The sequence below is a fragment of the Sapajus apella genome, unplaced genomic scaffold (assembly GCF_009761245.1).
Source record: "Sapajus apella isolate SASKATOON/1434 unplaced genomic scaffold, GSC_monkey_1.0 scaffold55, whole genome shotgun sequence".
NCBI classification, from domain to species: domain Eukaryota; kingdom Metazoa; phylum Chordata; class Mammalia; order Primates; family Cebidae; genus Sapajus; species Sapajus apella.
In genome coordinates, this window is record NW_022436995.1 from 14,867,566 (window position 1) to 14,891,217 (window position 23,652).

Genomic DNA, 23,652 nt, shown 5'->3' on the forward strand with positions numbered 1-23,652 from the left:
ATGGTCCAGCCTCTGCTCCTTCCGTCTCTGCCCTGGAGGTGGGGGCAGGGGCTCAGCCAAAGCGCTGCTCCTCGTGTACCGTCTCTGTGCTGCAGTGGGGACCGGAACCTCCCGGAGCCTTGTGTCTCCCCGAATCTTATGTTAGGGGCAGGGGAGATGCCCGTGCTCCCGCTTAGCCCGTAGCCCAGCTGTTTCCTATTCTATTCTTCCCCTCCTGGGATAGTGCCTGGGCCCACAAGCTGAAGTGTAGGGCCTCCTTGAGCTTTTTCCTCCAGTACTGTGGCTAAAGAGGTTTAACTGGTCTGCTGATTAAGTATTCAGTTCATTCATTTATTTATTCATTCAGCAGCTATTTACAGAGCCTCTTCCATTAGCTAGGACAGGGCTGGGCCCACCTTGGGCCCGGCCACCTCCCCTTGACCCATCACCATCCACCCTCTAGGCCAATTAGCAGCTTTGGGAGGGACTCTTGATGCTCAAAGCAGGCAAGATCCAGGGACCTGGCCCCTTTCCCATTTCCCCCAGCTTTCAAACTGCCCCTAGGTGACAGATTCAAATTCAGCTATGGCCTGAGTATGATCAGGGTGAGAGCCATAGGACCCAAACTGTGAGCTTCCACCTACCCAAACATGGCTAGTCTGTTTCTTCCCTTCCCACCCTCCTACCTCCCACCAGCACCGTGAGCCTGACAGGGGAGGAAGCATTCTTTTGCCCTATTTCACAGCCGGGGACACTGAGACCCAAGGGGAGTATGGTATGGGAGCCAGAACTCCTAACCCACACTGCTGCTCCCCCACAGCTACCCCTCCAATGCCAGCATGTCAGACCTACAGGGGGCCTCTGCTCCCCCACCTTCTATCACGCCCTTTTTCCCGAGGACAGCCAACAGCTCAAACAGACACAGAACAAGGAAGAGGGACAACAGCCTGCACTTGCTGTCCCCAGGCCACACCCCACAGGGAGGGGGCCACATCCCCAAGACCCAGGCAGAACTCTGGGGCTGCTGTGGAGTTGCCCAACCCCACTCAGCCCTCTGACTTGCCTGGTAGAGCGATAGAGTGGGGGTCTTCCCTGGCCTGCAGCAGCCTGCCCACTCTCCTCTCCCAGCACAGATGCCCTCTTTGTCTGTGCGACAGGTAGGTCTGCAGAGTAGCTGCCTGCTCCTGATGGTGAGCGCACGGCAGGGGCAGAAACTTCTGCCACTTCCTGGGCTGTCGTGAGCAGGTGTACTTGGGCAGCTGTCTCATTCACACCTGATCAGAGTCCACACAGAACAGGTGCAAATTAGCTGCCACCACCCCCTTTTCAGCCTTACACCTGCTGGGGAGCCTGTGAGTAATAGGGCCTGACAGCCTCCAGTGAAATCCATCAGGCCCAGACGCCAGACCCACCCAAAGTGTGAGATGTACCGTCAGAGAGTCAATCCTTTGAGTGTGGTGAAGGGATTCAGTCTCCAGAGCCCTCAGTGAGAGCTGCAAAGCCCTGAGGACTACTGTACGTACCGATCAGCTCACACCTGTGTGGGGTTAGGGTTGGGGCAACCAGCTGACATGGTCCTGGCAGAGGGGCCTGAGAGGTGGGTGCAGAGGGAGAAAAAGGGGGAGGATCCAGAACAAGCCCCACTCCTGGGCCCTCTCCTCCCATTGAAGGTCAGAGCTAGAAACTTAGAGGAGATTATGGTTCAACCCTTCTGTGCACAAGTTGGGAAACTGAGGTCCAGAGTGGAGCAGAAACTGGCCAACGTGACCCAGCTGGAGTGAGTGGCTGAGCTGGAATAGACGAATGAGGACCTCTTCTCATCCCAAGCTGTGCCTGGGGCAGAGTCCTTCAGCCGTGTCCAGAGTCCCTTCCTCTTCCTGCTTCTCTTCCCATCAGCACCATGAAACTAGGATCCCACACGTCTCCCAAGACCCAGGCAGACCCTCGCCCAGACCACTGCCTGCCTTCTCCCCTTCTTTCTCTTGGGTCTTTCTGTTTCTCTCTCTCTCCTTCTTTCATGCTCATAAACACAGGAAGGGTAAACTTTCCCTCCACCATTCCTCCCTTTGCTTCTTCATTCATATGATTCTCATTTATCCACAAACAGATCCTGAGTTCTTTTCTATGCCAGGCACTTTTGTTAAAACTGAGAATGACAACCATAAATGAGACAGACATGGTCCCTGCTCTTGTGGAGCTTGGGATATAGCCAAATAGACAGAAAATAAACGAGATAAATTAGAATGAACATAAGCTCTGATTAGTACTATGGCAAAAGGAATCCAGCAACTGAGATCTGGAGAATAGGGTGGGCTACTTTATTAAGAATACCATGGGAGGTTTCTCAAACGCGGCGATGTTGAAGCTGCAGGATGAGGAGGAGCCAGCCATGATGGGCTGCTAGGGGGTAGGGGGAGTCTGGGCTGAGGGATTAGCATGTGCAAAGATCCTGTGGCAGAAACAAGAGGGCCGTGTGGCAGGAGTAAGAGAAAAGGAGTCTGGAGCAAGAAGACAAGGTCTGCCCCCTCCACGTCGGGAGACGAGGCAGAGGGACACGCGGGGTGTCAGGCAGGGAGTGACATGACCCAGTTCATTTTTAACAAGAGTACTTTTGCCATCATGTGTCAAATTACCTGGGAAAGTGGATGGATTAGGGAAAGGAACAGAAGTGAAGAGGCCAGTGAGGAGACAGAGGAATGGGAGGAGCAAGAGGAATGACAGTGAGTGGGAGGTGGTGGGGGGCTGAGGGAGATGGAGGGCCATTGGTGGATATGGGGTGAGAGTGGGGCTGGGAGATCAGGGGCTCTTGGGCTGGCGGTGGGGGCGCATGGGGCAGGCTCCCTGTCTCCCCTGGCTGCCTTCCAGTGTTCCCCAGGCCCAGACTGCAGGGGGTCAGTGAGTGTTGGAGCAAGGGACGCTGCCCAGTCCTGCTTTGTAGCCTCCTGCTGGGGCCCCACTCTGCTCTCTGAAAGCTGCACCAGCGGAAGCCCGGAGTGGGGGAGAGGGCAGTCAGGGCTGGGAGGCAGGCAAGCCCTTAGGAGGTGGCAGAGGACTGAGGAGGTAACAGGGCAGTCACGGGAGTGGCAACGGCATCTGATAAAGAAAGAGGAGCCCAGAGATGCAGATGCCATGATCCTGTTCCAAACCTGGACTTGCTGGGGAAAGCTTGTGGGGAGCAGGCACCAGGGTGATGGGTGCCAGGGAGGCCAGAGGAGGCTGGCTGTGACTGCTGACCTCAGGAAGTTCAGCATGTTCAGAGAAGCCAGGCCTGGGCTTCCTGTCCTCAGTTTACAAAGTGCTCTCTCACAAACCATCTAATCAGAGACCCTTCACAGTCCTGGGAGGAGCCTCATTTGACTGACAGAAACCAAGGAGCTGGAGCACCTAACCCTAACCCTAGCCCTCCCCTCCCCAGGAGCCAGTGGAGGGGCCGAGGTTAGAACACAACCTCCCTTCCCAGGCCCCAACTCTCATCGCACCCTTTCTCCCCAAAGGGGCTGGTGTAAGAGATCCTTTGGCAAATCCCAGGACAGAGAGCAGGGGCCATTGCCTCAGCTAGGCAGAGGAGGCTTCCCGAGGGAGGGCACCCTGGTGCCAGGCGGGAACCGAGGAAGGCAAAGAACAGGGAAGAGCGGCTGTCAAGTGTGGAGGCAGGCACGAGCCCACGGCTGGGAAGAAAGATGGCAGGCAGGCTGGCTGGCTGTCTCTGGAAGGTCCCAAGGGCACATGGAGGTTCACCTGCCTCCTCTCCTCTCCAGATCTTTCTCCGGGGATTCAACGAGCCCCTGGCCAACAACCCCAACCCCATTGTGGTGATTGCCCGGGTTGTTCCCAACTACAAGGAATTCAAGTGAGTGGGGCCAGGTGGGCACGGGCAGGGAGGGGAGGGCAGAGACCAGAGGAGGGGGCAAGGCTATCATTGCTGCTAAGGGCTGATTCCAGGTCCTCTGGAAGCCCCTTTTCCCCTAAGGCCCTTCAAGCCTCCTTACTGGGTCGGAGGTCCTAGTAAGCTTCCTGCAGCAGACCAGACCATGTCTTTCTTTCCCCAGGGAGAGCCCCGGCCCCCTGAAAGGCTGGAGGAGAGGTGGTGGGGATGAGTGCCAATACCAGGCCTGACAGCTACAGAGTGTGTGAAGGGGAACAAGAAGGGTCCTCATTCCCTGCCCAGGGGGCCTGAGCCCCTCCAGCCTGCCTCCCTGCCTCACACCCACCACCTCCACACTCCCCTTCCCACTCCATCTCAGGGCCACAGGCTCCAGCCGGTGGTTGGCCCTAAAGGCCATCTTGGAACTTCACAGTCTTTTTTTTGTTTTTGAGGAGTTTCGCTCTTGTTGCCCAGGCTGGAGTGCAATGGCACGATCTCAGCTCACCGCAACCTCTGCCTCCTGGGTTCAAGCAATTCTTCAGCCTCAGCCTCCTGAGTAGCTGGGATTATAGGCATGTGCCACCACGCCTGGCTAATTTTGTATTTTTAGTAGAGACAGTGTTTCTCCATGTTGGTCAGGCTGGTCTCTAATTCTCGACCTCAGGTGATCCGCCCTCCTCGGCCTCCCTAAGTGCTGAGATTACAGGCGTGAGCCACCATGCCCAGCCAATTTTTGTATTTTTAGTAGAGATGGAGTTTCACCATGTTGGCCAGGCTGGTCTTGAACTCCTGACCTCGTGATCCGCCCACTTTGGCCTCTCAAAGTGCTGAAATTACAGCCATGAGCCACTGCGCCCAGGCAGAACTTCACAGTCTTTAGCCCTGCCAGTGTCCCCTCCCTCCTCATCCTGGAGGCCTTAACATGTCCCCTCCCCCCGAGACCTCCTTTTGAGTCTGTTGGAGTCAGTCCTCCGGAGATTCATACTTGGCCACAGTGGGAAAGTTTCCCAATAAGCGTGCACTCTCTGCGACAGCACCATCTCGTGGGAGACAGGGTCTGTCTCGGTCACTTCCAATTTGCCCTGATGCCCTGACTTATCTGTACCTCCTGTTGAGTTTGTATGACCTACGAAGCCCCCTTGCTTATTGGAGGAAGGAAGATGACTGATGCACACCCAGCCCAGTGGTACCCACTTGTCATGAGGCCCAGGTCCAAACTTGGCAGGGTCCCTGCACTCCCTTCTCCCATATCAACCCAGAGTCAGAGTGGGGACCCCAGGCTGCCAGGCTCAGGTGCAGATCCCAGAGCACTGATCCTGTCTCCCTGCCTCCCCAGGGTCAGCCAGGCCAACAGGGACCTGACCTCCGTGGGGCTTCCCATCACCCCACTCTCCTTCCCTATCCCGTCTGTGATGAACTTTGACGTGCCTCGGGTCAGCCAGAACGGATGCCCTCAGGTATGTCCCCTCCGCTCTGGTTCCAGCTTCCAGTAACTCCCCCACACATTCACTGTTCACCCACTCAGTGGGTTAGTCAGCAGTTCCCTGGACTATTGAGTAAGGGTTGACTGCATCCCAAGGCATACCCAGGGCTGCACTCACAGAGAAAATGCCCTCCAGGAGCTCTTGGTCTGGTGAAGATGGTAGTCACATGGGTGAAAATTTGAACATCAAGACAAGATAATGGGTAATCTAATAACAAACCAGGAGGGCCTGTCAGGGCTATAACATCAGAGGAGAGAAGACATAAAAGGACAAATATATGATTCCACTTAGATGAGATACCTAGAATAGGAAAATTCAGAGTCAGAATGTAGAACAATGGCTACAGGGACTGGGGAAAGAGGAGAACGGGGAGTTACGGGTCACGGGTATGCAGTTTCCGTTTCAAGTGATGAAAAGTCCTGGAAACAGACAGTGGGGATGGTTACACAACAATACGAATGCACTTAACATCACTGAACCATACACTTAAAAATGGCTACAGTGGTGAACGTTGTGTTATGGACATTTTATTTATTTATATATTTTTTGAGACAGAGTTTCGCTCTTGTCTCCTAGGCTAGATTGCAGTGGCGTGATCTCAGCTCACTGCAACCTCAGACTCCCTGGTTGAAGTGATTCTCCTGCCTCAGCCTCTCATGTAGCTGGGATTATAGGGACATGACACCACACCTGGCTGATCTTTGTCTTTTTAGTAGCGATGGGGTTTTACCAGGTTGGCCAGGTTGTTCTTGGATTCCTGATCTCAGGTGATCCACCTGCCTCGGCCTCCTAAAATGCTGGGATTACAGGCATGAGTCACTGCGCCTGGGAAAAAAAAATTTTTTTTGATCAGAGCAAAGGGATGTAAAGCCTGGATTAGGGAAGGTAGTCTTTTTTTTTTTTTTTTTTTTTTTTTTGAGACAAAGTCTCACTCAGTCACCCAGGCTGGAGTACAATGGCGCGATCTTAGCTTACTGCAACCTCTGCCGCCCTCGCCCAGGTTCAAGTGATTCTCCTGCCTCAGCCTCCTGAGTAGCTGAGATTACAGGTGTCACCCCACCCGGCTAATTTTTGTAGTTTTAGCAGAGACGGGCTTTCACCATCTTGGCCAGGCTGGTCTTGAACTCCTGACCTCGTGATCTACCCGTCTTGGCCTCCAAAAATGCTAGGATTACAGGCATGAACCACGGCACCTGGTCTTGAATTTTTAACAGAGGAAGTGTTGGTACAGGGCAGGGCAGTTGGACACAGCAAGAGCACAAGTGTGAGGTGGGGACACTTGTCAGGGCAGACAGGAGGGCCGTGTGTTTGAGTATGTGGTTGGGGGCTGGGGTATGGTCAGACCATGTCTGGGTCCGGGGGAACAGCCAGATGGTCTCTTATGGTCTGCGCTTCACTGCCAGGTTGCCCCACACAATGGTCCCAACATTCCTAGGGACCTTGAAGGACAGGTGGATTTTTGGAGGTCCTCCTGCTGTCGTCTGCCCACCAATACTTATGTCTGGTATGGCAAAAATAGAATAAGACACCCCTTTGGAGCCCAGCCTTCATTTAAAGGCAAAGACATTTGAAGAAGGCTCAGACATGGGGTAGAGTGACGGTGTTGGGGAGGAGCGGGACAAAGGGGGACCCTGGGGACAAAGGCTTCAAACCCAAACCAATCCTTTGCCTGATTTCCCCAGAGTTACTTCACACATGGCCCTGCATTTGCCTAGAAAATTAAGAACCAATCAGCAGGCTGTCCCAAGGGGTAGGAGGCGCTGCCTGCTTTAATGAGTGCGCCCCCTCCCACCCCCAGGCTCTCTCTGGCTGCCTTTGCTGCCTAACTAGTCTGGGTGGGGGAGGCGCCCCTCACTACAGAGACTTGCCCTAATGCCTTTTGCATGTGTAGGACCTGGAGCCAGAGGTCCAGCAATGGCAGGACACTTGTTGAACGTCACCCAACCCCATGGCCGCTGGGCCAGGTTGGGAATTTGCTGGCAGCTGGCACAGAGGTGCCCAGGTGCAGCAGTGAGAGAACAGGGGCAGGCTGCTGTGGGAAGGAGGTGTGGGGATTGCCAGGGCAGAGCCCTACCTGGAGGGGCACCAGTCAGCAGCCTGCACTCAGACCTCACACAGAACCCCACCCTGTCCCCTTTGACCTTCAGTCCCCTTATCTCTACAGCTGAGCGGGTGAGATTGAACTTGGTAATTTCTAGGGCCTGCCCTCTCTGACATCTTGGGGGTGGCTGTGATTTTTCACCAATTGTCACCATGCAAAAGCACTGTTTGACCTGGATTTGACCCCAGCTCTGTGACTTACTGACTGCATGACCTTTGGTAAGCTGCTCCTTTCTCTGGACCCGTTGATTCCAATCTCCTCGGGCTGTCAGGGGAATGCAAAGGATAATCTTTGCAAAGCGCCCAGGCCCAGGGTCCATGATAAATGGGTTCCACTCTTTTCAGAGCTGTACCTCCCCTAGTGCCGGTGCCCCCTTTGAGGCTAGCCTCATCACTGCCCTTTCTCATCTGGCTCCAATTAACAGAAACCCCAACTTGGATCGGCTTAAACACTAAGGATATTTATTGTCACACACCACATCAAATCACGACATAGGATGCTGCCAGAATTGGTGGATGCTCAGGCTCAAAAGTGTCCTTGAGGTCTCAGGATCTTTCCAACACCCATGAATTACCATCTCCAGCTGGCTAATGGCTCATGGAGGCAACCCACCCAAATAGAATGAAAGACCAGCAGAAAAGAGGCAGCCTCTCTTCTTTTTTTTTTTCTTGTGGAGACCGAGCCTCACTCTGTTACCCAGGCTGGAGTGCAGTGGCGCCACCCTGGCTCACTGCAACCCACCTCTCCTGGGTTCAAGGGATTCTCCTGCCTCAGCTTCCCAAGTAGCTAGGATTGCAGGTATGCACCACCACACCCAGCCAATTTTGTACATTTAGTAGAGACGGGGTTTCACCATGTTAGCCAGCTGGTCTTGAACTCCCGACCTCAGGTGATCCACCTGCCTTGGCCTCAAAGAGCTGGGATTACAGACCAAAGTGCTGGGATTACAGGCATGAGCCACCGTGCCCGGCAGCAGCCTCTCTTTTTGCAGGTGGTTTTAAGGAGCAACTGGAGGTCGGGTGCAGTGGCTCACACCTGTAATCCCAGCACTTTGGAAGGCCGAGGTGGGTGGATCACCTGAGGTCAGGAGTTCGAGACCAGCCTGGTCAACATGATGAAACCCTGTCTCTACTAAAAGTGCAAACATTAGCCAGGTGTGGTCGTGGGTGTCTGTAATCCCAGGTACTCAGGAGGATGAAGCAGGAGAATCCCTTGAACCTGGTAGGCAGAGGTTGCAGTGAGCTGAGATCGTGCCTCTGCACTCCATCCTGGGCGATGAGAGGGAAACTCTGTCTCCAAAAAAAAAAAAAAGGAGCAACTGAAAATCAACCTCACCCAGCCATCCCTCAGCAGACCTCTTTCCTGTCTCATTGGCCAGGTTTGGGTTACATGCACTTCCCTGAGCCAATCACTGAGGAGGGGTGTGGTTCTGCCTTGCTGGTATTACTGTGGAAGGTTATGGGTCACCCGAACCCAAAGGCCATCTGCTGGTGATGAGGCAGGCAGGGGAATGGTGGTGGGCTAGGCGGCCCTCAGTGGAGCCTGGTGATGACGGCAAAGCCTGAACTGGTGAGTTAAGGGATAGGTGGCCAGTCAGACTTCATCTGGTCCAGCCTGCTGGAACCAACATAGGGTGGGCCGTGTAAGTTACTCCTACACCAGCACCTTGAAAGGGGCCCATTGCCCACCAAGCTGCCCCTGTTCCTGTCTCCTGCAGGGCTGGGGCGGAGCTCCGGGAAGCCATGTGTGCCCACCACCATCTCCTCCTCTCAGCCCTACAGCTGGTCTGTCCCCAAGCTCTCCTGTGGCCCCTTCCATCCTCACAGACCCTGCCCTAGTGCTGGTCTCTCCTCAGGCCCCTGCCACTCATTCTCTGAGGAGCAGCTAGGGCACCCCTGCCTAGCCCTTCCCCTGGGCTCCTCATCCCTATCACAAGGCAAAGCCCCCCTCTCAGCCAGGTTCACAAGGCCCCATGACCTCCAGCCTCCTGGCTTATGGCTCCAGCTCATATAGGCATTCTGCAGCCCCCCTGGATGGCTTGCCCCCTCCCAGCTGCAGCCTCTGTCTCTGCTGCACTCAGCCTGGAGTGGCCTTCCTCCTCCTTACCTGCTGCCCTTCTCCTTCGGGCCCTCCCTGAGGAATCGGGTAAGAAATCATGGCTTTCTCCTCGCACACCCCAGCTCCCACAACCACAGCCTGCTTAGGACTCTACATGTATTGTGTGTGTGTGTGTGTGTGTGTGTGCCCCCTATCCTCTTGCAAGATGGTGAGCTACAGGGTCGTGGACAGAGCCTGGCTCTAGCGGCACCCCGAGGGCCTCTGGCGTGGAGGGTCAACATTTGCTTAGTGGAGTAGAACTTTCATCTTAATAGCAAAGCATCCATTGTCTCCTTTAACCTCACAACAAGCTTTCAAAATGAGTTTGAGGCCTATTCCCCTTGGATGATGGGAAAACTAGGTCCCAAAGAGGAGAAGGGACTTGTTGAAGGTCACACGGCAAGGTCAAGGCAGACCCAGGCCCAGAGCCAAAGGGTCCTAGCTCCCTGGAGACCCCAGCCCAGCATCTGCTGCCGGCAGCAACTTCTCCAGATGGCGGCCACTACGCCTGGGCAGAGCGGGCAGAGGTGGGTGTGGGTGGGCCCAGGGGAAATGAGGGGGGCCATGGAATGAAGGCTGTGTCCCCAGGGGAAGCAGGTCTGCCTCCATGGCTGGGGGTTAATGGCTTTTCTGAAGATCACAGCTGAGGGTTAATGACATTCCGTAATTCCACTGCGGCTGTGGCCCTTCCCATTAGCATCTGCAGGCAGTGCCTGCCTCTCCCCGCCCCCACCCTGCACACACATCAGCCACAGCACCCTCACCAGGGCTCTGGCGTCAGACTCTGCAGGTCTAACTTCCAGTCCCCGCCACTCCTGCCTGCACATACACAAGAGAAACTGACACCCTCCCTCCCCAGTCCTAGGTCTGAAGGGATCTTTCCTAGGTGCCTTGCCCTGGGAAACTGCTCAGGGAAAGGGCTGTTCCTTATTGGGCACCACCTCTGGGTTTGTAGGCTCTGTTTAGACACATGAATAGATCCCAGAGAGGGCGGCTACATCTACTAAATAACACTCTTCCAGGATAGGAGCAAGGCATGGGCAGCAGGTGCCCCAATGCCTGGCAGACAGTGGCAGCCATGGGGACCCTCCTGTATCCAGGAGAATGGGGTGGCTCTGGGAGGGATGTGGTTTGGGGATCAATCTTAAAAGATCACTCCCAAGTCCCACAGAATTCAGAGCCAACTTCTCTCGCCGGACCTGGTGGCCAAGCTCCCACCAGGAGTGGGACACTCCCATCTCTGCAGTCTGTTCAGGTGTCCAGGACACGCTAGCCCTGCAGTGATTGCAGCCTGTCTCTCCACGGGCAGGGGCAGACACAGCTGAGCCTTGGGCTGGGCCTGGGCAAACCAGGCCCATTAGTGTGACCGTCATCAGGCCCCTGCCACTGTGGGGGGAGTGGACCTACGCTGATGTTTCATGATCCCGCATCAATAACTCCTAGAGCGGCGGTGCATTTGTGCTGACCTTTTGCAATGACTGATTCCTGCGGGGGAGCAGGAAATGGGAGCGGCTGCTACTGTTGCTGACAGCCTCTGGCTGGGGAAGAGAGGCAAGGCAGCCACTTGGTGCATCTGTGCCAATGACCCACAGCCCCACCCTGTGCTGGGACCCTGCAGGGCTACCCTCTGGGAGGTACAGGCTGATGGCCATCTCCCATCTCCCACCTTCTGGCCTTGGCAGATGCTGGGCCTCCCCCTGGCGTCTCTCATTCCAGGTATCCTCTGCACAGGCTGTGCTCAGTGCCACTCCACATTTCTCCTTGTGCTGTGTTCCCATGCTGAAGACTTTTATCCCTCTCTTCCCCCAGCCAGACCTTCCTTCAGGAACTTTCTCTGGCTCTGCTTCCTTCAAGGAGGCTTTTCTGACCACCCACGGGAATATTTCCTATAGCTGTCTTATTGGGCAGTGCTATAGTTCATACTGCTCATTTCATTGTTTAAATCATACCCAGGTGTGTGCCCCAACTGCTGGCCTGGGGTGCCATCATGTCTCTCTCCCATGTGCCCTCTGGCCCACACTGCGGGCACACGGAGGCTCTGTAGTCTGCAGAGCTGTCTTGACCTCTGCAAGGGGCTGGGGAAGCTGTGTGGGGCAGAGAGGGGCTCGTGACACAGACAGAGGTCATGTCCAATTTGGCATCTGTGACACCACCAGGCATGGGTGTGAACATTGGCGCAACACTTTAGGAAAACAGTTCACCAATAATGAATGAGGTGTCCTAAAATACACGTCTTTGAACTCAGCGATTCCATCGTAGGTAGTTGTGGAAAGAAAGTAACTTGCGATGTGAAGATACGTGGTAGAAAACATTCAATGCAGTGTTATTATAGGGGAAAATGGGAAGGGAGAAATCAGGGCACTTGGACATGACAGAATATTCTGAAGTTACTAAAGTCATGGGTAAAGAGAGTTTTTTGTGACTTTGGATATGCTTAGGTTTTACTGGTGAATGAAAAAGGCGGGATGCTAGACTCAACTTTACATGTATTGCGTGTGTGTGTGTGTGTGTGTGTGCGCGCGCGTGTGCGCGCATGTTTGTGTGTGTGCATGTATGTGTGTGTGTGTGTGTGTATGTGTGTGCCTGTCTGTCCCCTATCCTCTTGGAAGATGATGAGCTACGGGGGGAGGGGGGCAGAGTCAAAACAGTTTACCGATAGTAAATGAAGAGAGGCAATTACATACAAAATATACACAAAAACATCTAGGAAGAAACACAGTTCTATCAATTGTCATGTTTATCATGGGAACACAAGGGTTGTTTTTCTTCTTTCTACTTTTCTGTATTTTCCAAAATGTATTTATTATGTGTGTGTTGCATTTATTTATTTATTTAGAGACAGAGGCAGGCTGGAGTGTAGTGGCAGTATCTTGGCCCACTGCAAACTCCACCCCCCGTGTTCAAGCAATTCTCCTGCCTCAACCTCCTGAGTAGATGGAATTACAGGAGCCCACCACCACGCCTGGCTAATTTATATACATTTTTAGTAGAGATGGAATTTCACCATGTTGGCCAGGCTGGTCTCGAACTCCTGACCCCAGGTGATCCACCCACCTTGACCTCCCAAAGTGCTAGGATTACAGGAGTGAGCCACTGCGCCCGGTCTATTTATTTAGACAGATCTCATTCTGTCGCCCAGGCTGGAGTGCAGTGGCATGATCTTGTCTCATTGCAGCCTCCGCCTCCTGGGTTCAAGTGATTCTTGTTCCTCAACCTCCCGAGTAGCTGGAACTAGAGGGGTGTGCCACCATGCCTGGCTAATTTTTGTATTTTCAGTAGAGATGGTGTTTCACCATGTTGGCCCAGCTGGTCTTGAACTCCTGACCTCAACTGATCCGCTTGCCTTGGCCTCCCAAAGTGCTGGGATTACAGGCGTGAGCCACCATGCCCAGACAACTTGCTTTTGTAACTGGGAGAAACATTTGTGACAAATGTAGATACACACAACCAAGTATCTGAGCATGTCTTGATTTGGGAGAAGCGGTGGCCCCACCACCTGCTCCTACCCTCTCCCTCCAGCTGTCCAGGCCTGGGGGACCCCCGGAGCAGCCCCTGTGGAATCAGTCCTTCCTCTTCCAAGGCCGAGATGGAGCTACCAGCTTCTCAGAAGACACAGCCCTGGTGCTGGAGTACTACCCCTCAGCTTCAAGTACGTGACCCCTGCTGCCTTGCCAGGGCAGCCATGCCTCAGGAGACTTGTATTATGAAAGGGTGTTCAGACCATCCTCCCGCAGGGATGGATGGTTCCCAGGTGCCGAGGCTACTTCTTAGTGCAGGCAGAGCAGAGCTTGGCTGCATTCCTTGTCCACAGGCCAGGACACGTGGGCCTGTCCCATACTAGGTCTTAGCCCCATGCTTTGTTTTATTGCACCCATCACTGATGGGGACAGTGGAGCCGTCAGAACTCACAGAAGGGTGAGGGAGATGGGATTCAGAGACGCGCTGATCCACAGTCTTCTGCACTGTGGGATTAAGGCCCCCAAAGGCCAGAGACAAGGGTGTTGCATATAACTTCCCAGACACACAGAATATGTTTAGAGTTGGCTTTGAGTTCACAAAGCCCTGAAGACAAGAAGAGGATGTATGTGCAGAGAAAGGCCAGGAGGCAGGAAAGCAGGTGGCAGTGGCGGCGGGAGGCAGGAGGACTGGATGTCAGGTATTAAAGGATGGCGCCCAGGTGGGGGCTTTGGCAGGAGCCCCAGCTGATCCCTCCCCCGCAGTGAAAGGCAGCCAGCCGTGGACCCTGGCCCAGCCCCTGGGTATCTCCGTGTTGCCGCTAAGGAGCTGTCTGTACCGGAAGATGCTGACAGGGAAAGGCATGGATGGGCTTCGCGTGGAGCGGCTCCCCATCGTGGTGAGCCCCCTGCCCTGGACTGGGCCCCTGGCACGCCCACCTGCCCCCACCCCGCCTCACCCTGCTCCACCTCACCACACCTCCACAGGAGAATTTGGCTTCTCCAAAAGCTTCTGTCAAGGCACCCACCAGGGAAGTCACCCAGTCTAGGAGTGAGGAGCTCCCTGTAACCCCAGAAGCCGGTCTTGTCTTGCCTCTGGGGCTATGATGAACCAAGCCAGAGAGATTGTCTCTGAGCAACTTGAGAGAGAAGTCCAGGGAGACCCCTTGGGACAGTGCAAGAGTTCAGGTTTCCAGCCAGCTAGACTCGGGTTCAAATCCTGTCTTGGTCCCATCCTCACTGTGGAAATTCAGGCACGTAACTTAACCACTCTGAACCTTAGAGTCTTCGTCTCTAAAGCCGGAACAGCATGCCAAGTCCACAATCTCTGTGTATAACAAGAGAGTTCAGAGCTCAGGCTCTAGAACCAGACTGTCTGGGTCCAAATTCTGGTTCCACCACATACTAGCTAACATGGCCATGGGAAAACTACTTAAAGTTTCAATGCCTCAGTTTCCTTGCCTATAAAATGGGTACATGGTAATAGCACTTTTCTCATAGGGTTGCTGTGAGATTTTGTGAGAAAACCGATGGGAAGCACTTAGAATAAGTTTTCAATAAGAGTTAATAATATTGTTTCCATCACTGTCTACTCCTATGCCACCTTTTCCCCTAAAATACTCTGGCCATCCTGACATAATAGACCTCAACAAATGAGAATCTGTCAGATGTGCCTGCTGGTGCCTAACAGGTCTCTAGGGGGGTTTAGAAGGGAAGATGTGGAGGCGGTTTGCGGGGGCAGAAGCAGGAGGCCAGCTCCCACCTCCCTCTCACCCTCCTGGGTGAGCCCCCAGGTGACACCTTCCAGGGAAATCTGGAACAGTAGGTGGTGCAGAGGCGGAAGCTGTCCTAGCCAGCATGGTCTGAGTGCTCCCTTCTCCTCCCCAGGACACCAGCCTGAAAACTATCAGTGGTGAGGCCCCCACAGTGGATCTTTCCTTCCAGCTGTTTTCCTCCGAGGTAAGGCTGTGGGCCAGGGGAGGGTCAGGGCCAGCAGACACATGTCAGTGAGGCCCAACTTCCTTCACAATTGCTGGCTTTGTTCAGGGACTTCAGGGAGTTTGGGACTACTGCTTTGGATGGAAACGTCTAAGGGTGATTTGAGACTCCAGAAAAACACAGAGCTGAGATTAGGAAGAAGACAGTTGTAAGCAGAGGGCCACCCAGACCCGGGAGTCAGCCTCTGACCCAGTCCAAATGAAGTCTGGCTCACTGGGATCAAGATTCTGCAAGCGTTCTGAACTAGGATATGAGTTTCCTATTGCTTTAGAACCAGCTAAGAAGCTTAAAGCAATGTCCATTTATTAGCTGACACTTCTATAGGTAGGTCCCGTGACACAAGGTGGCTGGAATCACGATGTTGGCAGGGTCGCCTTCCTTTCTGGGGAGGAATCTGCGTCCAAGTTCATTCAGGCTGCTGCCATAGTCCAGCTCCCTGCAGTGCCGGACTCCCATCCTGGTCTCCTTGCAGGCTGTCAGCTGGGCAGCTCTCGGCTCCTGGAGGACGCCCACATGCCCCTTCACAATGGCCCTGTTCATCTTAGGCCAGCAGGCACGTCCAGTCCCCTTCATGCTTCAAAACTCCATTTTTTTTTTTTTTGAAGCAGAGTTTTGCTCTTTTCACCAGGCTGGAGTGCAGCAGTGCAATCTCAGCTCACCACAACCTCCGCCTCCTGGGTTCAAATGATTCTCCTGCCTCAGCCTCCTGAGTAGCTGGGATTACAGGCGCCTGCCACCACACCCGGCTAATTTTGTGTATTTTTAGTAGAGATGGGGTTTCACCGTGTTGGTCAGGCTGATCTCAAACTCCTGACCTCAGGTGATCCACTTGCCTCAGCCTCCCAAAGTGCTAGGATTTACCACGCCCAACCCACACTTCAAAACTCTGACTTCCTCTCCTGTCAGCAGCCAGAGAAAATGTTTAGAGGTGCTTTTAGAGGAACTTTTAGAGGGGCTGGGGTGATGAGGTCTGCCCACTCCAATCATCTCCCTATCTTAAAGTCAACCATGCCATATAACAAACATAATCCCAGGAGTGATCGATTATCATATTCACGGGTTCCAAGACTGAGGTTGTAAAATCTTGGAGGCCCATTTTTGGAATTCTGTCTACCACATCTGGCTTGGTCCAAATGGGAAGACACCCAGGGCTGAGCCCTGCCTGCTGGATGGGCCTTGATCCCTCTAGCTGGCTACACCTGGTCTCTGAGTCCAGCTTAGACCCTGCTCAACTGGCTGCAGTGCACCTGCCAGACACCCGCTGGACTTTCCCCCTTTCCTCTCAGGGGTGCTGACACATGGGTGGTTTAGGACTATGAATCCAGAAAATGCTTGCAGGGACTAATGTCCACGCCAGCCCACTCCTGCCTTCTTCCCACGCAGGAAAAACATCCACCGGCTCTGGGGTAGGACTTGGCTCTGTGACCTCACTCATGAAGAACACAGGGAGTCCTACGCTGTGGGGTATAAGGAGTCTATCTGGGCTAGTACCATGCTGAAAGTGTCCTTACAAGTCCTCTGGAAAGGGGCTGAGACCCCCATTGGCACTCCCTGCTGTAGGTGTTCAGAACTGCCCTCCCAAGGGTAGAAGCCAAAAACTCCAAGAAAGAGGGAGCAGAATTTTGGAGAAAAGGGTCCAAACTTCCCATTTTGAAGCCCAAACCCTCCAGGGCCTCTTCCCAGGGTCTAGCGTCTGCCTGTGGCCACTGCCAGCCGCTCCCCACCTCCCTCCACTTCCTGCCGCTTCCACTGAGGAGAAGGAGGGGTGGGCAGCCATGGACCTCACACCTTCATTGGGCTTGGACATGGCTCTCTAGTGTCTGAGCCCTTTCGGCATCCTTCTCCCTAAGGGATGGCAGGATAGTGTTGAGAATTCATGAGCAGGTCAGAGGGCGTTGCCCCTAAGTCTAAAGAGGCCCGTCCCCTTCTCCGTCCCTCATCACCACCTTCGCTGCAATGCCACCATGTACATCCCGGGACTAAAAGGAGCGTCAGGTGCCCCTGGTCAGGTGACTGATGGCCTAGTGGGCCCAGGCAGGCAACAGGCAGGTGGGCAGGACAGTTCCCCAATTGCCCAGGGGCTGGGCACAAAGGTCTCCAGTAATGAATTATTCACCGGAGCTGTGCTAAGTGCAGAATTAATCCCTTTCCCTCCAGCTGGCGGCCTCACTAAATTATCCCTCCAAGTCATGCGGGAAAATGCTGCCGAATTCATTTAGCTGCTGAGTGTTTTGATCTGGGCCTTGTGACTTTAGCGTCTCCTTCCCCCAACCCCCTCCCCCTGGAGGCGGGTAAAAAACCTTTCAGTAATGGATTTCTGAGAAGAAAGGAAAAGAAAGGGGATCCAGATTGGGTGTGTACCAGGAAAATAGTGCTAGCAGAAATTCAGATTCTGCAGCCAAGAATTCTCTTTCTCTCTCTCTCTCTCTCACACACACACACACACACACACACGCACACACACACAGACACACTCTCTCTCTCCATATACGCTCTCACCAATCCCATGTGAATATCTACACACACACAGCCACAGTCACACAGATGTGTATGCTCATACCTTGGCAAGAAGGACTCACACACTTAATGCATATGTACACACTCACACATACGATGCAGACTGACACAGACATGTTCACACCCGCAGTGGCATGCACAGAAGCTCAGTCTCCTTGCAGTGGAACTATTTCTTGGGGAAATATCAGAGAATTGGCCAATAACTGACTCCCTTTGTTTCTAGAATTTTGAAGACCAATTTAGGAGCCTGAGTGTAAAGTGCTAATGTGGTTGAATCACCATGAAGTGCTTGCAGCCACAGCACGCACGCAGTTATTCTTTTATTCCGTGTATATTTGATGCGGAGTCACCGCAGGTCAGGTACTATGCAAGGCAAGAGGCAGAATTTTGGCAGTCACTGTGGATTAAAATGCGGAGAAGGAGGGGTGGGCAGCCATGGACCTCATTCTGCTTTGCGCTCGCACCTTCATTGGGCTTGGACATGGCTCTCTGGTGTCTGAGCCCTTTCGGCATCCTTCTCCCTAAGGGATGGCAGGATAGTGTTGACAATTCGTGAACAGGTCAGAGGGCGTTGCAGCTAAGTCTAAAGAGGCCCGTCCCCTTCTCCGTCCCTCATCACCACCTTCACTGCAATGCCACCATTGTTCTCTGCAACTGCACACATTTATGAAGCACCCCCTATGAAGCAGTTGCTGTTCTGGATTTTAGGAATATTACATTGAAGAAGAAGAAAAAAAAAACCTTTATGAAGGCCCTGTCTTCATAAAGCTTGCACTCTTAGCAGGGAGTATGGGAACAGACAGTAAACAAGCAATTCATAAGCAGACATCAGCTAATGATAAGAGGCCTGAGGACGCTTGAACAAGGTGACATGATAGGGAGTCCTTGGAGGGGCTGTGGACTCTGCCTGGTAGCTGAATACTGTTATGGGCTAAGCTGCTGTAACAGAGATCAGATTCCTGCCACCTTGTTGTTGCGTCTAAGGTGTTGCCTGCGACTTCATCGTGGAAGGCAGCTGGTATTCATTTTTGCATACTAGCCTCTGGGAAGGCAGCAGCAGAGCTGGGGCCATCAACTCCTCCACTGCTTAAATCAAATATTGCATAATGGGTCCAGAAGCCACCACCTGACACCTGGAGGTCTTAGAGTCCTGTGGACACTCCAGCTGCAGAGGCTTGTGATAGGGGCTCTCAGGCCCCTCATCCACGTGGTCAACAACTCCATCCCTGGGGCAGCTCTTTGCACATAGTCAGACGTGGTCAGTGCTCTCACAGAGTGGAAATGCCTCAGGAGAAATGAATGTGCATGCCCTATTTGAGCACAGCCCCAGCCTGCGGACACAGGCGCTTTGCCGTGAGCCTCCATGTCCAGGAGTGTCGGGCACAGGCTGTCCTGGATAATTGGACATTTTGGTGAGCACAGCCTCCCCGCACCCACCACTTCCACATCACCCATTCTCAGAGCTCTCAGAATCAGGATGGAGAAATTTGCAAACAGGCAGAGACAGCAGAGGTCTCTCTCAACAGCCCACCCTGGACGGCAGTCTCCTTGGCAGCACGTGGTCATCCCAGCCTCTCCTCCTGCGCAGCCATGATGGAGAGCTGGCTAGCTCCAGAAGCAGGCCTCCTGTGGCTGAGTGATAGAAATGCCCACCCTACATTGAGCTCAGCCTGCCTCCTTGGGCCCTGCTTCTGCCCCAGGCGTCTGGCTCTGCCCCTGAGGCTGCAGGGCAGACCTAGCAAGCCTCCTACATAGATCACGTTAGTCAACCAGCACTTTTGTGGGCAGACTAGATAACAAAGCCTGCAGTCTCAGTGAATGGCAAGAGATGGTGGTCTCTGGTTTGGGATATTGCACTTGAAGATGGTTTGTTGGTAATGGGTACTTTTTTTTTCTTTTTATGAGGCAGAGTTTCGCTTTTGTTGCCCAGGCTGGAATGCAATGGCACGATCTCGGCTCATCGCAACCTCTGCCTCCCAGGTTCAAGCGATTCTCCTGCCTCAGTCTCCCAAATAGCTGGGATTACAGGCACGAGCCACCACAGCTGGCTAATTTTGTATTTTTAGTAGAGACGGGGTTTCTCTATGTTAGTCAGGCTGGTCTTGAACTCCCAACCTTAGGTGATCTGCCCACCTCAGCCTCCCAAAGTGCTGGGATTACAGGTGTGCACCACCACACCCAGCCAGATGGGTTCATTTTTTACCCTCTGGTGGGACTTCTCTACAGTCATTTGCTGCTCAGAGTGGCCTGCCTTAAGATGGTTTGTGTATGTAGGTGAGTACATATATGAACACACACAGATTACATAAAAACTAAAAAAACATGTACACTCATATACAAAACCATCTACACAGAAAACTTCCCTTTATTGCACATTCAGTGGGGGTTAGCCTTTGAGGTCCGTTAGGATCTAAAAATTCATAAGCCTGGCTGGGCACGGCGGCTCCAGCCTGTAATCCCAACACTTTAGGAGGCCGAGGCAGGCGGATCACAAGCTCAGGAGTTTGAGACCAGCCTGGTCAACATGGTGAAAACCCGTCTCTCATAAAAAATACAAAAATTAGCTGGGCGTGGTGGAGGGCACCCATAATCCCACCTACTTGGGAGGTTGAGGCAGGAGAATCACTTGAACCCAGGAGGTGGAGGTTGCAGTAAGCCACTACACTCCAGCCTGGACAACAGAGCAAGACTCTATCTCAAAACAAACAAACAAAATGCATAAGCCTATGGCTACTCTACATACACACACACATAAACCTTTGGTCTCCTCCATTCCCCCTCTGATCTCAGCCTCTTCTCTTTGAAGAGTGCAATGTGGTCCCCGGGGAGTCTACACTTCCCCAGGCAAAGCAGCTTGGCTCTCTTAATGAACTGGTTTCGAGATCCCACCACATCCTGGGTGCTCTCCAGTTTGCAGCCAGCCTCTTTTAAGTGAAGCCCACACTTAGCAGATTTTCTAGGCTGATCGTGTGGATTGGAGCTTCGCATGCACACAGTAGGCGCTCATTGCATCAGTTCCTACCTCTGCCTGCAAATGCACCTCCCCACGAGGTGGGACAAGTTCATACCGTCATCTGGGTGCACAGCAAAATTTCCCCTCTTGAGTTTAAGATTTGGGATCCGTCACCTTGCCCAGATGGGGCACCAGGCAGAAGTAGGGCCTCCCAGATGGGTGGCCACGTCCTCCTCAGCCCACAGCCCCCACAGATGCTGGGAGGTCCTGAAACCCACTAGATTCCTGGGACTATAGAGAGGGTGCATTTGAGGAGAGGTGGCAGTGGCACCTGCTGCCACCACTGAGAGCAGGGGCAGCTGCCATGGTCCCATCTGACCTTCCCCTTCCCTCTTCCCCTCACAGGGAGGGGGTGGGGCAAGTCTTTGATGCTACTTACTTTGGTGGTTTCTTTTCAAACTAGTTACAAAGATCTCTCTGGAGACCAGCCCAGAGCGGGGACAAGTGGCCACTTGGCAAATATAGAAGAGTGGGCAGGGGGACAGGCAACATCATGCTGGTTTTTGAATAATTTTTATAGATTTTTTTATAAGCCACACATGACACCCCTGGGCTGGTCCTTAGAGAAACCCCAGCACAAACCTGCCTCCATTTCCTCCCCAAGCACAGTGGCCTGGATGGGCCAGTGCCCAGGACAGCACAGCAGTCTCCTCCACTGGTTCTGCCCTCTGTAAGGCTCTGTTTCCACCACCAAGACTCCATCTCTGAAAACACTATCATAAGGATGGGTCCAGAGAGAGAGACCCTTTCCCTGCCACCATCTCACACCATCCCTGACTGCACTCCCTCCCAGACCCAAAGCCTCTGCCCTCTTGTTCTCTCACTGCTGCAGGAGGTAGAGGAGACAGACCCACCCTTTCCCACAGGTGCGCCTTCCCTCACCTGCTCAGATTCTAAGTCTACTATACAGCTCTTCTCAACCCATCCAAAGGAAGCTTAGAGCTGGGTGCGGTCGCTCACATCTATAATCCCAGCAGTTTGGGAGGCCAAGGTGGGCGAATCACCTAAGGGTAGGAGTTTGAGACTAGCCTGACCAACGTGGAGAAAACTCTGTCTCTACAAAAAAAAAATACAAAAATTAGCTGGGCATGGTCGCTGGAGCCTGTAATCCCAGCTACTAGGAGGCGGAGGTTGCAGTGAGCCAAGATCGCGCCACTGCACTCCAGCCTGGGCGACAGAGGGAGACTCTGTCTCAAAAAAAAAAAAAAAGCAAAGGAAGCTTAGGATGGGGCGGAAGAGAGTTGAGAGTCTGGGCTTCCACGAGACCAACCTGGCCCGCAGGTCACAGACTCTCAATGTGGGTGCAGAGCTGGCCATCCCACCTTAAAAGGCTACTTGCTTTCCACAATGCCCGAATGGCCCCAAAGTGCCCCATGCCTTGGGGACAATATTGGTTTCCCTTGGTGATCATGCAACTCCCATGCTCCCCACTTTAGAGAGAAGGAGCTGAACAGTCCCTCCAGAACACACACAGAGGGTTTGACAGACTCTACTTGGTCACTTCCCATGACAGAGAGCTTATTACCACCCAAGAAGCCCTCTGTATCCTCTCTACTGGCTCCCTTGTAAAAGTCCTTCTGTTTCTCTTCAGTTTCCTCCCCCTGGTCCCTTTTCCTCCCAGAGGCCAGGTCCAGAGAAGTCAGGGCCCGGGACCATGTCAGCCCTGCTGATATTTGCAAACTACTTATGGCATCTCCAGCCTGAAGCCAGTCTCCTTTCTCTTCCTCTTTGTAGCACTTGGTTTCTGATTCTCGTCCTACTGGTTGTCTCCTCTTGAAAACACTCCTCCTAAAGTGTCCTCCAAAACTGTGGGGAGACAAGCAGCATTAGAGGTAGAGTAGGCCCCTCACTCCTTCTCTCTGAATACGTTCTCCCCTTTGGTGCAGCTGAAGCCTAGCTCTGGTTCTGTTTTAGTACTTATCAAAGCAGTGAGGGTCAGTTTAGAGCCAGAGTCCAACTCTGGTACATCAGCAAGGCAGCATGTCTACATTTTGCCTCCCTGCTGTTCTATTCTGAACTTAGATAGGATTTCTCTCCCCTGTGGTATTTCACCTTTTTCATCTCAGCCCATCTTCTAAGCTTGAGATCACTCTGGGCCCTGATTTTATCATGCAACACACTCACAGTCCCACCTGTACCCACAACCCCAAGCTCCAGGTCACCTGTGGAGGTGGCCAGGACACTTTAAGTGCTGCAGTGTCCACCTTGTAAGCCCATAGACCTGGGTTTGAATCTGGATCTTCCATTTGATCTTAGACATCCTGAGTTTCACTTCTCATCCCTAAAAGGGGATTGTACCAGTCCCAGTGGCTCACGCCTGTAATCCCAGCACTTTGGGAGGCTGAGGTGGGTGGATCACCTGAGGTCAGGAGTTCAAGACCAGACTGATCAACCTGAGAAACCCTGTCTCTATTAAAAATACAAAATCAGCCAGGCGTGGTGGCAAATGCCCGTAATCCCAAGCTACTCGGGAGGCTGAGGCAGGAGAATCACTTGAACCCGGGAGATGGAGGTTGTAGTGAGCTGAGTTCGTACCATTGCACTCCAGCCTGGGCAACAAGAGTGAAACTCCATCTAAAAAAAAGGGGAGGGGGTGAATTGTAATCCCTACCAGCCAGGAACATAGTGAAGATTGAATGAGGAAGCATGTGCTGGTACCTAGCACAGTGTCCTGCAGATCCTTGGTAAAGGGATCTCTTAGTGTCATTCACCCAAGTTGCTGACAAACATGCTGAACTCATCAGGGATGAGGACAGGTCTCCTGGGGGAGGGGAGATGGTAGAGCCTGCAAACCCATCACTCCGCACCCGCCCCTCATGACAGCTGCTCCACCAGCTTTGCATCCATAAGGACATCAGGAGGCCTTGTCAAGTGCTGAAGATAAACATCGCCAGCACCACATTTGGTCTCGCTGCAATTTTCCAAGAATAAAGAAACGAGGGAACAGACAGACAATCATCTCTCCAGAGGCCAGATTTGCTGAAGTCCTCAATGTACCCTGTCTTGAGTTGGGGGCTGTGGGGCCTAGGAGCTCCCAGGCCAGAGTGGGAAGGGCTGGACCGAGAGACATACTGCTTCCAATTGCTAGTAATTCAGAAGACCTGCTTTAGCTCATCTCAAATGCCTCACCAGGCTGGGTGTAG

At 53.3% G+C, this 23,652-nt stretch overlaps 1 protein-coding gene across 1 annotated transcript in view; it reads left to right on the top strand.

Annotated features, from left to right (window-relative positions):
* The window catches only part of LOC116527673 (coiled-coil domain-containing protein 33-like), a 54,700-nt gene extending 31,409 nt beyond the window's left edge, over positions 1–23,291 (top strand). Inside the window, exons 6-11 of the mRNA XM_032244814.1 lie at positions 3,738–3,829; positions 5,181–5,301; positions 13,046–13,175; positions 13,747–13,880; positions 14,869–14,940; positions 23,211–23,291. Of these exons, the coding sequence (XP_032100705.1) occupies positions 3,738–3,829; positions 5,181–5,301; positions 13,046–13,175; positions 13,747–13,880; positions 14,869–14,940; positions 23,211–23,291 (630 nt within the window). The remainder of the gene's footprint in view (positions 1–3,737; positions 3,830–5,180; positions 5,302–13,045; positions 13,176–13,746; positions 13,881–14,868; positions 14,941–23,210) is intronic.
* The last annotated feature ends 361 nt before the right edge of the window (positions 23,292–23,652 follow it).